At 40.0% G+C, this 18,361-nt stretch overlaps 1 protein-coding gene and 1 long non-coding RNA gene across 2 annotated transcripts in view; one reads left to right on the forward strand and one right to left on the reverse strand.

The window, feature by feature from the left end:
- Positions 1–748: 748 nt before the first annotated feature.
- Positions 749–18,361, forward strand: part of LOC136266334 (uncharacterized) — a 34,195-nt gene continuing 16,582 nt past the window's right edge. The window contains exon 1 of the long non-coding RNA XR_010706066.1: positions 749–1,158. This is a non-coding gene — a long non-coding RNA (uncharacterized lncRNA). The remainder of the gene's footprint in view (positions 1,159–18,361) is intronic.
- On the reverse strand, positions 12,532–13,630 carry LOC136266469 (zinc finger and SCAN domain-containing protein 29-like). Its single transcript, XM_066061484.1, has one exon. The coding sequence runs from the start codon at positions 13,628–13,630 to the stop codon at positions 12,650–12,652; it is 981 nt and encodes a 326-aa protein (XP_065917556.1). The 3' UTR covers positions 12,532–12,649.

Genomic DNA, 18,361 nt, shown 5'->3' on the forward strand with positions numbered 1-18,361 from the left:
TCGAATTTATAACACAGAAGACTACTTCTACTCTTGTGAGTACTTCCTAAAACATTAATACTTAGTTGCCGTGCGCTATAAGTCTGGTTCCTTGGATAATGGTGGCTACGCATCGAGGGACACACCTACAAACCAGGCCCTACCGCTAATTAACCAACCCCTTTCGCGAGGAAGGCTTACCAACGACTAAACAAACACTCTCACATATTGAAATTTTACAGAAACGTATTGTGAATGGCGTATTTCACTATCCCGCCTTTTCGAAGGGGGTAACAATGATCCGGCGAACGCGTTTGTATTGAAGTTATTGGCTCACGTGAGATGATTCCAATCCCGGGTACTTGTCTGTATATCTATGCCTATATATACTGAGCAAGCCCGTGGCCTTGGTCAGGCCGGACCAATTTTGGTCGACTAAATTTGGTCCGGCCGGACCACTTATAGCTTCCAAAACTGGTCCGGCCGGACCAATTTTACCCTGACCGATTTTTCCGTGACAGTCCTACCTACGATATTCGCTATTCCAGATGGTGTAGATCTACTGTCTATATAGTATTACCTTTTAGTTGGTAGCTGACTCCAGGCGGCGAATCGCTGAGAGGCGTGGCACTCTAGTTCTCGCTTCAGGCACAGCGATTAGTGATCTAATTAATTCAACACGGCATGCGCTTTGTTAACAATTCGCCAAATTTTATTTCGCCAACAGTGATATTTTGCTTGATTCGCCAAATTTCCCCCCCCCCCCCTCCAAAATTTCCCTCCATACGGTAGTGCTACCATTCTGTTGGGCGGTATCGTCGGTATGGCCGCTGAGTCTATTGATACGTCGTACTATCATCGTAGAACTGTTGACAGGGTTTTGGGGGAAGGTGAAGCCCAACTTTATAGCCTATTTCCCAACTCGCTGAGTAATAACCTCTCACACAACGGACCTTGTAATGTGTACGTACTTGAAGGATGTCGAGATCATTATGGTTGTCAAAGAAGTTGTGAGTTCTATCACCATTATGTTGTTGTTAATTTTAAAGACATTGGCATTGCTGTATTGCTCGAGCTTGATAAAGACAGAAAAGGCGAACGATCTCATCTTAATGTTGAAAAGTGGACCTGTTATCTTCCAACATCAAAGGATTACGGACCGATTAATAGCAGCCCTGTGTAAGTTGTGAGATTCACAATCATGTTCATTGTGTATGTGGATGCTAGTGTAATGCACCTATTTGCATGCAGTGTCAAGTCCCACCTACCCCAGGGTAGGCAGAGGTGGGAATTTACAAATGTTAGATGACAAATCTGGGGACAACTTAAGTTACAAATCCCTTACTAATTCATATTATTTACCCCGGCAATTAGTCTGGCATAGCCGACCCGCGCTATAGTATGTTCACGTTGAGCTGAATCCTCAAAAACGATTAATAACTCATGGATGCAATTACACACGATCTTGAAATTTGGCTCATTTGTAGTACTGCTTGACCCGCTAAAAATATTTCAAATCATTTTGTTCAAATGTTTGACAATACTTACGGCCAATCAAAATTTTCACAATACATTTCCTATTGGGAAGCCATATAAGTACAGTGTCCATTACAGCCCTTTCCTGAACTTGTAATGGAGCCAAACCATACGTGTCTGTTGTTGACACCTTTGCTGTTACTAATAATCATCTGGTTAGCTGAAATGTTAACTCTGTTGAGAAAAAAATCCACTTTTAGCTGTTTTTCAGGGTTCAGCTCAACGTGAACATACTATACGTGAGGGTCTGGTGACAGCCGCATTCAGTACCTGTGCAGATGGAATGCAATTAAATTTGAAAATACGTGCGAAACACTTGGACAATTTCCGGTAACAGAGCGCGACAGCTACTGTACTTGCGCTTGAATGACGTCTATTTCCTCTACAAACCCTTACAATTGTACTGGTTGTGGAAAAGACATAAGAAGCTCACCATAATCAGTGGCCAAATTGGTCACTAAGCAATCTGATTGGATGCACCAGTTTTTCGTAAGGCTGGCACAGGTACTAAATGCAGCTGTCACCAGACCCTCGTGCTATGCGCGCGGGTCGGCTATGCCAGACTACCCAGCAATCACTAATAACATGGCCAAGTATGGCTATTTGAATGCATTGTAAATGTCCCTACAGGTTAGGGTAACGAAATCCCTACAAATACTCACCTGCTGCCTCACCTGTGGTAGGTGAGGTATGACAGATAGGTGCATAAGAAGTATGTACGTAGTCGTGAATTTTGGACCCCTGTATTTTAGTTTGCCTGGTCCAAATATTTGAATCCTGGAACAAAAATTTTGAACTCAGAGTGGTATGAGGGGTAGTGCACAAGCTGGGATTCTTGTAGCGTAAGCGACCAATAAATATTGACCATACCTGGTACCTTAACTTCTAACTCGGTGAAGGAAGGTCCTACAAACTTCCAATTTTCACCATCTGTTCCAGCTGTCTCTCAGCTATAAAGTGTAGTCCCATTTTCATGGACCATTCCTTTTAACGCTCTGCGTGCTAGACTGAGACTATGTAAAGTACACATTATCAACCACCGTTACGTATTATCGACCACACATACATTTTCTAAATATGAATTATCGACCAGCTACTAATATCCAAGAATATCACTGCGATAAGTTGCTTACAGTGGGAATTGAACCAGGTACCTCTTACCTTAAGAGTTGGTGTCTTACCACTATATCAAGTATTTCCAGGTGACTATAGGCTGTTTTGTACTGCTTATAAATGCTATATGTTCATTAACCCTGTAGTCAACAGTTGAAAGCTTTGCCCAAAAAGCTGTTTTGAATAGTTTTGACTAAAAGTTGGTGTTTTAGTTAATGTGCTTTAAATTGTACCTATAAATTGCTATGAATTAATTTTGGTAAACTTTGAGACACTGTGAAAGCTAAAATGGCTACAGCTTCTGGGGGGCTCAGCCCCCCAGATCCCCTTCTGCCAGACTCTATACTCTGGTCAGCCCCCCTCATATCAACTACTTCTTCTGCCACTGAACCAAATGGGTGTGTTATAGCTGGTTTGTGGTATGGGACGTGTGCAGATCAAAGGCGCCCTTTTGTAACACAGAAGGAAAAAGAAGGCAAGGCTAATATTGGCTACTGCTGACTGCTGTGTACAACGAACGATTTTACTCACTAATAACATCTTGATGGTTACTTAATTCATTGTTAGCTAGTCTATTCATTGGTAGTGCGTTTCCCATGCACAATTGCAAGGTGTATATTGATGCTAATCACTCCAGCCATTGTACTACTTCACATCATTTTAGATGGGTAAAGCTGAAGTGTCTGATATTTATTAGAGATGTGCCAATCTAGTATTGGATTGGTGCTGATCACGATAATTTGAGCAAAATCAGTAGAACCGATTATCTCTGTTGAAGCCATCAATTCATGATACTGATTTTTCTAATCACCATTTCTTCAAACATGGTAGACTTCTATCATTTCTCTGCTCCATTTATGAAATAAGCTAAAGTATACTCCATTGAAACTACTAAAGGCCATATAAATATGCACAAGTTAACTGTTTTAAATACTGAAACTTACCCTTGAACTTACCAGAGGTCCTTGGCAGAAAGCAATGAATAGTGCTATATACACCATATCAAATAGACTAAACTATTAGAGTCTATGCTACAACAGCCTACAAACCATTCCAGGCAAGTCTTGGGAGGACCATGCATTAAAATATTTGTGGGTGCTGTCACTGCTGATTATCTGGGTGGTGTAATTGAGGCCACACCACCATTGGTATTGATTCCAGTAACAATGCTGTGATCATCATTCAGCTAACAATTGACCAATTAACTTAGTCTGAGATTAATAAAATGCTGTGAGAACTACCTGTACAAGATCAGTCATCATATTAGATAACTGATATCAGATCGGTATCAGTAAAGCTCAGAAAAGTTGAATCAGTACATCTCTAATATTCATTGATGATTGGTGCAGTGCTATAATAATCTTGGTTAGCTTAATTTATTGGCAAACGAGTGGGTGGTATACAGATAGCAACTCAGTGCAGCGGTTGTACTGCTTCCCATCCATTCAGACGAGTGCAGTGCTGTGTGTTTATTCGTTCCAGAGCAATTTAACTCCTTGATGTATTAGCCAAATTCATTGCCTTGTATTGTAACTTCCTGTGTTGGTCTGGTGTTTGATTTTGTTTGATGTCTTTGAACTAATTCGTGGCCAGACTGTGTGGCCAAAATGAGGTACTTAGCCATGTTACAATAATACAACTGATTTGTAACACTGGTAGCAGCCTTTAATCTGCCCATGCACTATACTACAATTTGAATTACTGACTGGACAGGCAGTAATTTGTCCAGGGAACCAGCATGAACAAAGATTGTACACATAAGTACATGCAATAATTGAAGTTACATAGAATATCAGTTCAAGTTGTTATAAATGATCCCATGCAGGGAATTTGATTCAATGATCTGATAGGGAGATCATTCCAATCATGGATTGTATGTAATTGCATTTATGCAAATCTGTGAATGGGTTTTGACACATTGTAGTGTAGAATAACTATAAAGAGATAACCTTTTTTGTAGCACCGTACTTCATCATGTTCAAAGAGACAGTACATATTCTTTTGTGGATATCAGATAACTTGGAAACACCTTTCTGGCTGAGGCTTGTACAGGCTGCAACAAATTCACATGCTTGCTCAGAGTGCAACAATTAAAGTGCTTAAAAGAATTGAATTAAAATATGCAGCTATGTATAGTTAGGTACATGTGCACTGCAACCCTAAGGTATAGCTAGTGTAGACTTGACCTTTTGACTGTGGCATAGGCTACTAATCCTACTGAGGAACTCAAATTGATCCATACACACAAATTATGCATAGCTACTAGCCATTGCAGATTAATTCAGTAATCCATAATGTTACGTGGATGCACTCAACTTACTCATAATTCTTCTGAACAGTAAGAGGCTCTTTACACTCACCATTAAATAAATTACCAGGCATAACACTAAATAATGCCAAAATCAGAGAAAGCCAAAAACTTATATGGGAAGGGACCAGAAACAGGATTACCACTTAGAATGACATGATTAGTGGTACATGTGCTCACACGTATTCACGTTGTAGGAGTAACTGTACACGTAGTAAAGCCATGAGGTTCCCTACTACATCTATGATAGGGAAAAACTATTGTCAGTCTGTATCATTGTAGATCTCCAGCTATCTTTTTCTGTTCGTGGTTTATGTTAGCTATTTAGGGGAGAGGGGAACAATTATTTCAGCTGAAATATTTGGACCCCATTTTAAATGAAGTAGTGCGTGATGCCAGCAGCTTTTCTAGAAGTGGGATAAAATATTTCAGAGGGGTCCAATATTTAAAGAAAAAGTTAGAATCACTGGTTTTGTCTTTCATGGTAACTTCCTTGAGTTGACAGCTGTTTGTTGACCATGACCTGAGATTAAACTTGGCTTGGCTCATGATGTCTCGGGATTGGATGTAGTATGCTAGGAGCTCATCTTCAGTGTTGCATCCAGATAGAACGTTATCAACATAAACATTTTCTCTCATATCTAGTGCAACTGGAGTGTCAAACTTGGACAAGTGCAGGTTGAGGACTGCTCCGAGCATAAAAGGAGAGCTGGATGAGCTAGAGGGAACCACAGCAAGTGGTATGTGCACATCTCCAGATCTGGAGTTTCCAGGTTGGCCGGCCATAGGAACCTAGTGAAGTTTCTGTCAGATGGTTGGAGCTGGACATCTAGAAATGCCTTCTCTATATCAGTTGAGAGAGCAAAGGCATGGATACGAAAACGTAGAAGAATTGCACATAGGTTATTTAAGAATGGTGGCCCTACCATGAGACAATCATTTAGACTTGCTGAGTTGCTGTCCCCACGACAACTGCAATCATACACAACTCTGATGGGAGTGGTGGCTGACTCCTTCTTCACCGAATGGTGAGGCAAATAATGAACATCAGGTGTGGCATCATCATACACTCTCTCAATGAATCCTCGTTCTTCCTGTTCTTTGATAATGCCATCATATAGTTGTAGGATGTTAGGAGTTTTCCTGAGCTTGTTCACGAGTATTTGAGTTCTCTTCTTGCAGATAACAAAGTTGGAGGGAAGATGTGGTTTATCTACTTTCCATGGGAATCTTGTGATGTATGGGCCTTCAGGGGTTTGAGTGATAGATTGTTGGTATGATTGGAGGAATGCCGAGTCCATGGACTTCAAATTAGCGTCTGTTCCAACTGCTTCTACTGACCAGAAGTTCTGTAGGTCTGGTGACTTGAGTTCATCAATGGTCATCACTGAAGTGATCTGTAGTAGGGCAAATGATGTTTCCTCTGAAATTGTACTTGGTAGTGGCCCAGACAGCAAGTACCCTAGCTTGGATTGTTGAGCAATGGGACCCTAATTTCTCACAATGTGGTCCTGAACAAAGCTCCAATAATAGTCTGTGCCAATAAGGAGAGATATAGTAAAATTTTCCTTCAGATGTCACTGGTTGGGCTAATTTGAGGCCTCGAAGATGTGGCATACTATGGACAGAGGTTGAAATTGAGTTCTGAATGGGAGCTGAAATTGACGGCACAATTATAACAGATAAGGGTATCAGCTCACCAGACTCTGTCTCTACTTCCACCATGGTGGTTCCAAGTTTCTGCTGTGTCAAAGCTGTGGTCCCAAAGAAGGCTACTGCTACATCTGTTGTTGACACAGGAGTAATTTGTAGCTCATTGGCCATTGCCACCGAGATAAACGAGCGTTTTGCACCCTCATTGAAGAGTATGTTTGCCTGGGTCCTGATACCACCAGCAATTATTGGGGCAACAGCTGTTTTAAGCAAACAGGTTGTGGTGTTGTTCTCAGAAGCCTCACAGTGTGATGCTGGTGTTAGGAGTCCACTGGTGGGTGTGGTGACCTCTGTCTTCTGCTCATCACTCGCCTCTTCTGAAATAATGGTTGTTTCACTGTTGCAAAGGCTGGTGTGATGTTTCTTTTTGCACTTCCTACAATGAAACTTGGATGGGCACTGAGATACCCTGTGGCGAGCAAGACAATTAAAACAAAGTGTATTGTCCTTGACAATGTCAAGTCATTTCTGATAATCTGTGACAACATTACAATTATGTGTAGGATGGTGTCCTTTGCAAAACACACACTGTTACTTACGCTTGCTGTTGAAGCCATCTTGGCGCTGTTTCTTATTGAAGTGATCTCTAGAATTAATGGTGAATGTTGTACTTGATCTTGGAATCTGCTTGTGTGGTTGTATTGCCCACACTCAAGGACTCTAATTTCCTTAAGAATTGCAGCCATGAGATCAGAAAGAATCCATTGAGAGTTTGAATGTTCTCGTGCAAGATTTCTCTGGACATCTATGGGTAGTTTGTCTAAGATGACCGGTACAAGTAGTTCACCATACGATGTTTCTGATTTTCCTAATGATGCCAGCCCTCGAATGTGGCTTTCCACTGAGCCATAAAAAATTTGAAGACTAGTAAGACTATTTGATGGGGATGGCATGTCTCTGAGGGCTCGCTTATGAGCATCCACTATTTTGTGTCTTTGACCATAGTGGTCTTCTAGTAATGCAATGGAGTTAGTATAATTTGCCTCAGTGAGTGGAAGAACTACAATTGTCCTAGCAGCATCTCCCTAAAACTGCACCTTCAAGTAGGAAAACTTCTGGATCCCACTCAAGTTGGGGTTGGCATGGATTGTCATGTACAAAGAATCCCACAATGTTAACCAGTTCAAGGGGTCTCCTGAGAATGTAGGCAACGTAAGCTTGGGAAGACCAGTGTTGGCAAACTGTTTATGGTCTTGAACTGGTGGAGTCACAAGAGTTGTGATTACTGAGGCTGGGAATCTGTGAGCTTGTGTAGACAGCGGTGATTCATGGAGGTTCCCTGGGGCAAATGCTGTAAACATAAATGGCCTGTAAGGACTGATACTGCTAGGTGTAGCGGCTGTGTAGTAGGTTGCTGGAATTAATGGGGGTGGCCTTGATCCATCACTGTAGAGCAAGCTTGTCATTCTAGGGGGTGGCATTGTAGCCCCTTGTGTGCTAGTTACTTTAACATTGTACTCATCTGTAGGTAAGTGGTAAGTAGTAGCTGTTGATACATAGGAAGTAGCCATAGATAAGTGGGAAGTAGCAGGTGTAGATACATCTGAGGTAGCAGCTGTAGGTACATCTGAGGTAGCAGATGGGAGGTAGCAGCTGTAGGTACATGGGAGGTAGCTTCTGATGTCATGGAGGTAGTTGACAAGGGAATATCACTAGCTTGAGCTACATTACTTGTTGATTGTGTTTGGCTTCTGTTAGACTGTACCTGACTGACTGGTGTTGGAGAGACTCTGCCAGAGTGTCTTGTAGTGTTTAATTTAATGTACCTCCGTGCTCGAATGATCTTATCCATTATATCGTCATGTATTGAGTTGTTCTATAGAATTGTTTAATGACGTGATCATGTAATCGCCGAATTCTCCATCAATTATTTTGTCGATCTTAGTGAAGAGTTAAGTCACATGACCCTTGTATCCTCTCTGTGAGGCTATTAGATGAGTCTGCTCCTCCATTGGTTCGCTAAAACAATGGCAACAATAACAGTTCAGATTATAGGTGTGGCTTGCCTTGACGGGTACTGTTAAGAATAAATTGCCACGGTACCACGACTTATGCGACTGGGGTTATAGTTGATAGTAGCGACGAGAGTAGTGAACTAAAACTGGTCACAGTACCACAAATAATGCCAATATGGCAACAGAAGGTTCAAGCCAGGAGCTAACGACTTGGTAGAGTGTGATTGATACAAATAATGATGACACGCTACAACACACACAGCAACAACTTAGCACATGTGATCGCACACTATATTTAGACTATTCTAATTATTGTTACATTCTAGTTAATGTCACAGTAACTTTCCTACAACTAGGAGGAACTGACTCATCTAGTAGCGATACAGCTCGAGGTCACGAAGCACGCACACACACCATGACAGATTAACTAACAACTATATGAATACAATCAAGTCACATGTCTATATACCTATACATTACGTCAGCTATGATTACGTAAGTACTAAACGTTATTCTACACAGACGGCAGCTTGTCAGACAACAAAAAATTGTGGTCAATCTGGGTGAATCCAATAATATGCTGTCTGCACTTCAGTAGATATGTGTTGGACTTCACAAAACTCAAGAACCATAAAACACCTGGCAACACTGGGTGACTCTAAAATATTCACTACTACAACTCACACATTATGCAATGAAGTCACGTGCAAGTGCAACCCCAAAAAATTTCCCCCTCGAAATATTTAGGCAGTATCGCCCCTCATAATTGCACATGCAACTAAAACAGCCCGGTTTTTTTTTCAATTGACTGTAGACGTACACTTACTCAAAAAAGTCTCCCAGACAATTGGATACCAGTAGTTATAACTGCGTCGCGTAAAACTGGTAAAACATGAACTCTTTACCGGGTTTCTCAGTCATTACTGTACAAAGACTGGACCTGTGAACGTGTATGTAATGAGAGGATGCCGGGAGAATGGGCATAGTAATTGCCGCAGCACAACATGTATTTTATGGCATATGCGAAACTGTAAATTGCTACTGTTCATTATGCCACTATACAGTTACCCTGGTGTGTAGTAATGCTGCAGGCAGTGCAGGGAATGTGACAGCAATAGTTAACCAACGATCAACTTGCCAGTAGACAGTATCCTTCGAGATATCCTTCGAGTTATCCAAGAGCAAGCTTGAGGAGCAAGCTAGTCTCACTAGTCCTGCTGCCAGACTTCTGTTTCAGTGCAGAGGCTTATCAATTAAAGGTTATAAGTGCCTGTACTGAAAAACCTCTAATTGGTAAGTCCTTGCACAGAGGTCTGGCCATGCGAGACTAGCTTGCTGTAAGGATATCTCGAAGGATATTGTCTACTGGCAAGTTGATCGCTGGTTAACTATTGCTGTTACATTCCCTGCACTGCATGCAGCATTACTACACACCAGGGTAAGGAATAAGTACTGTATAGTGGCATAATGAACAGTAGTGAAATTATTAAGAGACAGTTTTCGCATATTCTGCTGTTCGTCTTCAACGTTTAGAAGTGGGCTACAGGTGCCCTAAGGGTGTTTACTAGCACGATTCCACAAATCCAACCATAGAATGTGCAAAAACCAAAAATATGTCAGTCCAGCAGTCCAGTCCACTGAATAGTAATGCCCAATTTTAAGTCATGCATTGCCAATGTTGCAGGAACATGCTTGCCATGTTACAGGCACTTGCTGAAATATAACTCATTGTTGTGCCTTGACACTTGCAAACAAGAAATGTAGCACAAACAAGCTCATTACACCTCCCTCTAATTTGGTACAGCTGTTCCTGTCCATTTTAAATGCGCATGAGCGGTGGTACTATGTTTTCAGCCAATCACATTAATTTTCAGTATCAAACTTATTGTAATCTCTTTGTACCTGTGCATACCACATTAGAAGAATAGCACCAGGCTTATTGTTTTCATCTGAGAACATGCCGCAACTATGAAATTGTGAAGTGGCCATTACATTTCACTTTCAGCTTTGTTCAGTCTGCTACACAGCATTTACAAACCAAGAACACTACGAGAAGGTCCTCTGCAATCAATCCAGTCACAACAGAAAACTTGAATGATTCCCATTGCAAACTAGCCTCGCATGGCATAGGGTCTGGACATGCAAGACTAGTTACTAACATATCATGCAGCACTACCATGAATTGACACCTTGCGCTGTCAGAAAAGACAAATGGGACACAAAGGAGGATGCTGGTAAGTCCATGAAGCATACATTGTAATACTGCGGTATGTCAAAAGGTACCTGTTGGCTGAAGCGACATCGAAATCCGTAGCCTTAGCCATCATAGAGTTACTGTACGCTTGTCTGAAGGCATCAGTCAGTCAGTGGAAAATACCACTAACTTTTTTTTTAATTTGTAGCAATCTATTGGAAGCATTTCAGGTCATACTGAAGACACTTTTGTGCTTGGTTATGCCAAGAGTACATAATATATATATTTAGGAGAGTATCCAACGCTGTATTGCCCCTTCAAAACGCACTGCGTAATAATAGGCCTGTTTACACTAGCTTTAAACTGTATTAAACTGGTTCAATTCTAATGCGGTTTTAGTGCGTTTACACTGCAGTTATGGTCAAGTGAGTTAGGTGATTCCTAAGTGTTAATTCAATTATAATAAGCACACCTGAAAACCATAATTGCTTCTGGCACTTTTATCAAGAGGTTTAACAATGGAGTTAGCACGTTGTCTACTAAGCATGTGGCTGATTCTCAAGTTATTACAAACTAGAAGGCAAGCCTCAAGAAGACATAGAGTAAGATTATTTCTTCAAAAGCAATTGAAAAGTGTTGCTGTCAGTGATTTTATCCAGTCTCGGCCTTTACCAGAGTTCAATAATAGTTGATAGGAGATTGTGGGTAAAACAGAGGAGCAGTGACTGGTGGGACAGGGTTGTTGTACAGTTTGATGATGAAGAATGGCGTGAAAATTTTCGAATGAGTCGAGCGCTATTTAACTATTTATGCAGTGAACTAAGGGAGCATATAGAAAGGCAAGATACTAGATTACGATCTTCTGTGAGTGTTGATAGAAGAGTTGCCATTACATTGTGGCGTTTGGCAACAAATTCAGATTATCGGAGTATTGGGCATATGTTCGGGGTTGCCAAAGGTACTGTATGTGTAATATTACATGAAGTTTGTAATGCCATAGTGCAAGTTTTAATGAAGAAATACATTAACTTTCCAACTGGCCAACAGTTAAAGGAAACAATAGATGGATTTGAAAGACTTCATGGTTTTCCACAATGTGTTGGTGCTGTTGATGGCACTCATATAGAAATTTTAGCTCCAGAGGAATATGCAAAAGATTACTACAATCGTAAAGGCTATTACTCTATTTTAATGCAAGCTGTTGCTGACCATCGCTACTGCTTCACTGATATTAACATTGGTTGGCCTGAATCAGTACATGATGCTCGTGTTTTCAAAAATTCACAACTATATTTTAGAGCTAGTCAAGGAACACTTTTACCAGCTAACTGCTGCAAAGTCATGAATGGTGTTAGAGTTCCCTTAATAATATTGGGAGATTCAGCGTACCCACTTTCAAAATGGCTAATGAAGCCCTATTCTGATAACGGTCATCTTTCATCATCAACAAAAGATTTTAATTACAGGTTAAGCAGGGCTCGAATTGTCATTGAAAATGCATTCGGAAGACTTAAAGGAAGATGGCGATGTTTGCTGAAACGAAATGACACAGACCTTCATTACTTACCTAATGTCATTGCAGCTTTTGTGCTACACTGCACAACATGTGTGAAATTCACAAGGAACATTTTAATGAAGAATGGTGTACCAGCAGTGGCCATACCTCTGCAGATAGTGGAATTCCCTCGTAGCAGTGCAACTGATGCTACTGCTGAAACTATAAGAAGTGCATTAAAAAATTATGTGTTATCGCATCCACTTTAAACACTATACAATACACAAATAGAATAAACCCTAAATCAGCACACATGCTACATATTTTGTTCACAAGTGTTTACATGATCATCTTTCCTAATAATCAAATTCGGGTCTCTCATCGGGAGGCATCCCTTCTGTTTGTTGTTGATAGTGCACATGTGGTGAATTGTAATAATACGTGTGTGGCGAAGGTGCAACTGGCATAGAGGATGACTGCACCATGCCCATCATCATTCTCATCATTCTCTCTTCATGCTGTCTCTCTTCCTTTCGCATTTTTTCTTCAAAGCTAAAAAAACGAGTTTCAGCTTCTTGTTGCTGCGCCATAAACTTGTCAACAATCCCTCCAACCACTTTTTCCATAGCAGCACCCTTTTTGCTTAATTTAGATTTTTTAGTTGTAACAGTTATTTTGCTTTTGGGTTGCGTAGAGTCAGATTGTGTATCTAAACTTTCATCTGGCTTTCGTAAATCATTACTGCCGTGTGGTGAATCATCAACCTGTGTGGGGTTAGCAGCATCTTGCGTCAGAAGGCTATCAGCTTGTGTCAAATCATCATCACTAACTTGCGTCTGGTCATCATCAACCTGTGTGAGACCATCTTCTAGTTGCGTGGGATAATCAACTTGTGTCAAATCGTCATCAAACAGCGAACGCTCTACTTCATCACCTGGTGTCATATCACCATTCTGTTGGCCAATACTGACATCATCGGTGCTGCTACCACTACTCCCTTGCATGCTTTCAAATATAGTTGGTGGCTGTATAGCAGCACGTTTACGCATGATTTTGTCAAGCAAATCAAAATGCTTCCACTCTTTCCTACCCTTTCCTGTTTGTCTGTTGTTGTCTTTTATCTTTTTATAGTCAGTTTTCAGATTCTTAATCTTTTGTCTACATTGCTCCCAGTCTCTTTCATAGCCTAATTCTGCCATTTTACAAGCTACCTTCTCAAAGACAGTTTTGTTTCTTCTGGCTCCATCAAGTTGGTCTTGAATCTTATCATCACTCCATATTGCAATTAATGCTTTTACTTCACTGTTGGTCCACGATAAACCACCTCGAGTAGCCATAGTTAAACTGGATTGACAGCTGTCACCTGTTTACACTACTATTTGAACTGGCTTCAAAATACCTGAATGTTACGCAATAGTCATCATCACCAAAGGTGTTAACTTGCTTCAAGAGCTACAATGGCCTTGAAGTGCTTGCAGGTCTTCCCTTTGGTATATCAACGCCTATCAACAAGTTTTTCATGGCAAAGCCATGTGTTGGAGTTTACTGAAAGTATACTAAAATATTCGGATATGTTACACAATGTTGCACAATTATTATGCAGTGTGTTTTGAAGGGGTAATACAGGCATTGGATACTCTCCTAAATATATATTATTATGAACTCTTGGTTATACCATGACCAATACTGCCAAGGCACCATGAAGGTATATTGTGAGGTTGGTGACATCTTCGACCAGAAAAGCCCAAACTTTTGTGATCCCTAATATACAGTACTATCATACTGTATGATTGTAGTTATGGATACTTGCTGATGTTTGAAGCCATTCAAGTGCCAGCCTAGTGACCTCCTGTGGCTATTTCATCATAATTGGCATTACTACACATATTTGTAGTATATACCGTATCTGTATCCGTGCTGGCCGTGTTTTGCAAGAGAACACCAGGCACGTTTTTGCTTTAAAATCACTGCTGAATTGTTAGCAAATGATTGTCTGATGGTTCAAGATTTACACTAGTGTGAATTAGTCTAAGGTGACACTTCGCTTGTAGCCAACAATTCATGATAGTATATGCTGGTAGCTTGCATTGTCATTGTAAGCCTGTTATGTAGGAGATGATGTTACCAGCTGGAATCCCAAGACTTATGCGCTTCCTAAAGAATCTCGTGTATAGTTTTTAAATGGTACAGGCTATATAGCAGAAATCTGTTTGGTTAGTGTTGAAGAGAAGGGAAGCACTTCCAATGTAAGTAGTATATGGATTCATTTCACATGTTGAGTAAAAGTAACAATCACATGTTGTATAGCTTCAAGTAGCTGCGAGCATCCTTAAAAGTTTATATTTCATAGATCTATCATTGGAAACTCTAGAACATTATATGTATGTTCTATTAGAATTCCTCAAAAAAATGGGCACTCTATTACAGTAGTACAATAATATTGCCAAAAAGTCTAATAAAACAATCCAAGTATAACTTCTGTCTTCAATAATCATCATTGTGTGTGTAGATAAGAAGAAATTTGAGTAAAACAATCCAAAGCCAGCCTATAGCTGGCTTTGAAGCCATATAATGTGGAATGAAAAGCCACGCAAAAAAGGCCAGGCTGGGAAAAAAAGGTGCAGCCTTCAATAGCCTGGGTTTTAAAAAAAGTAAAATCAAAGGTGGCGTGGCCGCAATGATGTTAATGCTAATAAATTATAATAATGGCAGTATGCATTATTAACATCAACATAATTGCAGCCATTTCTTGGCTGCCACCTTTGATTTCACAATTTTTTTCACCAGGGCTATTGAAGGCCGCACCCTTTTTTCACAGCTAGGCTTGTTTTGTGTGGATTCTATATTATGTTAGCATTATGCTTTATGCCATTAGGCACCTATTATACTCAAAATTATGCTAGCATAATAGATTGGTGTGTAGTTGTGATGATCAACACACAATATACTAAAATGTATCATAAAAGCAAAATCTGACTAATTTAATTGTGCCACCCTATCATACTAGTATTAACAAGGATTGATAATAACCATATTATCCCTAGTATAAGAAATTTTTTAATTCGATTAGGGATCATAAATCAAAGTAAGGAAACAAAGTAGTGAAACAAGGGAGGTCGCCTACACCTGCAGATATACTAGTGAACATTTAATCCCTAATTCAGTCATCGTATATATAAACTGAATTAGGGATTAAATGTTCACTAGTATATCTGCAGGTATAGGCAACCTCCTTTGTTTCCCTACTTTATTCTATAATCCCTAATCAAACTTAAAATTCCTAATTTTTCCTTATACTTGTTTGTTAACTTTTTTGTAACAATATTATGGCTGGTGAACCCATGTATACTGCATCAAAAGGAAGGACAGCACCAGAGTTAATGTTTTCATTTAAACGTGCACCCTCAAGGGCATAGCCAGGATTTTTTGAAGGAGGATTCCAACAACAGTACTGAGTTACCAGAAGCAGGGATCTGGGGGCGCAGCTGCCAGCCACTAAGAGACTTTTAATATTTTAATGAATCAAAAACTCAGCAAATTGCTATATTTTATGCAAAAACAGTACATTAATGATAAGCATATAAGTGTCCCGGCTAAAGCTACCTTGTGGAAACAGACAGTGTATCACATAGTGACACACACTGCACACTAAAGCTATAGTAGTATAAAGTCATGCTCAGTTTGCATTTAAATAATATTTATTATTGTACAGAAATCAAAAGAGATTGTATTGCACAGATATTAAACATAAAACTGATTAAGGGAGGGTTCCATAACTTTACAGTGGAGAGGGAAAGGAGAATTATAGGAGTCTATTCTTAACTGAAATGACATTTAGCATTTGTATATACAGTAATTGGTAGTAGATGATTGAACATCTGCAGGTGTATCATAGTTGGCAGGTAACACATTGGTATCCATTGATGTTGTAGAGACAAACTTTAAATTGACAACTTCTCACCCTTGACAAAAAGCTTAGAGCCCTTTATTTTGATATCTCTTTGATCAACTTCTGAACTAATCAACCTCCATCATTCTGACAGAAGTGCTGCTTCTGTTTTCCTCTCCTCAGGATTCATGTCAGATTTGATCATGATTCCATTGGGAGCTTTGGATCTGTTATGCAGCACTATGTCAGCATCGAAATCCCATGCCAGTTTAACAAGTATAGGATGTGGTCTGGGTCTAGTGGGATTATACTTGCCTAAACGAAAACAGTTTCTGGAAATTAATATCATCATTGGTGTGCTGTAGAATCTCAGTGCATACTTCCATGTCCTTCTTAGTGCGAGAGGCTCTTGGTGTACCATTAGAATTTTCATTAACACCAATAGGCTAGGACTACATCAAGACTCACGATAGTGAGTCACGCGGTCAGTAAAGCAGAAATGTGCGCTGCAGACAATAAATGACATGACCACTACACGTGAGGATTTTACAGGAACGAACGTTGTCAAATTCGGCCTTCCTGTAACTCACCCGTCACTTATGCTGTCCCTCTGAAACTCTAGAGTTGAACTCAACGTGTTACTAGTAACTACCACACAAGCAGTGAAGCAAATCCATGCCGACTGTTTCGAGATCGAGATTGCCGACATCAAAGGGGAGGTTTCTTTTATTTTTATTTATTTTTTTATTATTATTATTATTATTTTTATTTATCGCATGTGGTTAGACGCAGCCGTATGCCTTGCGTTCCTTTGTGCATTCCGAAAATTGATTGCCCTGCTATTGCTTCAGTACTCTCTTAATCGCCTCAAGATTCACATCATCAATTTCACCATACATCATTACCCTACAGTTGTAATTTCAGCACCAAACGAAGTTTCAGTCGTCCTTAGTTGACCTAGAGGCCAAATACAAAACCCATATTGTTGTTTCCGCAATACTCGTTTGGCATGTAGAGCAATGTGTCTTTAAACTGTTCTAAAAGTTTCGTTGAGATTGAAGCATGTTTTCGAGAATGACTAGTTTGAAATTTGAATTTAGTCGCCCTCACGTAATTTATTCTCTGTAAGAATTTAACTTGGAATTTGAAGAATGATGCAGAGCACAACTGCGGTCACTGGTTATTGATGAACTGGGCTGTGTGTAGTTAATCAGTGCATGTAGCCATAAGAAGTGTGCTGCGTGCCATCGTTCGATTTGAATTTAGTTGCCCCCACATAATTTGCTCTCTAAGGGTGTGGCTTCAAGAATGACACAGCACAACTGCGGTTACCAGTTGTTGACACAAGCTGTGAGTAATTAGCACATGTAGCTAGCCTAAAAGGAAATGTGCAAAACCACCTTATAATTTACAATTGTCAGCATGCATTTTATAGCACCCCCACACCACATTACACATGTAATTACAACATACAGAGGACACATAAATACCAAACAGTTTTCACGACAATAATGTAAGAATTGTACAATAATGACTGTGATATAACTGCTATGAAAATCTTCTCCAGTGGCCCATCATGGTAGCAAGTCTCACACGACGGCATGCATATACATCCAAACACAATGGGAGTAACGAGTAAGTGCAATGACAACAAGTTGGTATGACTCCATTTGTAGAATCCAGATGAGTGGGTGTGGCTCCAGTATGTCTAAACAGTTAACAAAAATATGTACTAGAGTTGCAATATAATAGTATAGTATTTAAATACAACAATACATAATCTCCATTGCATCACTATCAAACGACACTAAGTGGAGGATATTGTTGCATCTCTAGATGTACACTCCATCAGTACAATCTGTCTTAATGGCCACCAGTATAGAAAGACAACCTCTCTCGAAAAGCCAATTCCAAATTGAGAATTTATACACTTCTACCTGCTTATTGAGTGAAGGTGGCAATAAGCAAGTTCCACTGTAATTTATACATGTGGTCTGATCCTGTATATTCTGTCAGTGGATGAGATCTACTTGGCTAGGACAAAGTGTGACCTAAATGTCCTGAATGATCCACACTCAACCCACTTACGACCCAGTGGCACAATGGAACTGAGTATTTATAGAGAATACAATTATATTTATTTCTAAGATGTGTGGACACATTACAACATATTACAACA

The sequence above is a fragment of the Dysidea avara genome, chromosome 9 (genome assembly GCF_963678975.1).
Source record: "Dysidea avara chromosome 9, odDysAvar1.4, whole genome shotgun sequence".
Lineage (NCBI taxonomy): Eukaryota > Metazoa > Porifera > Demospongiae > Dictyoceratida > Dysideidae > Dysidea > Dysidea avara.

What these genes read in the sequence shown, in the direction of transcription:
- LOC136266469 (XM_066061484.1), bottom strand. Translation starts at nt 13,630, where the DNA reads ATGGCTACTCGAGGTGGTTTATCGTGGACCAACAGTGAAGTAAAAGCA.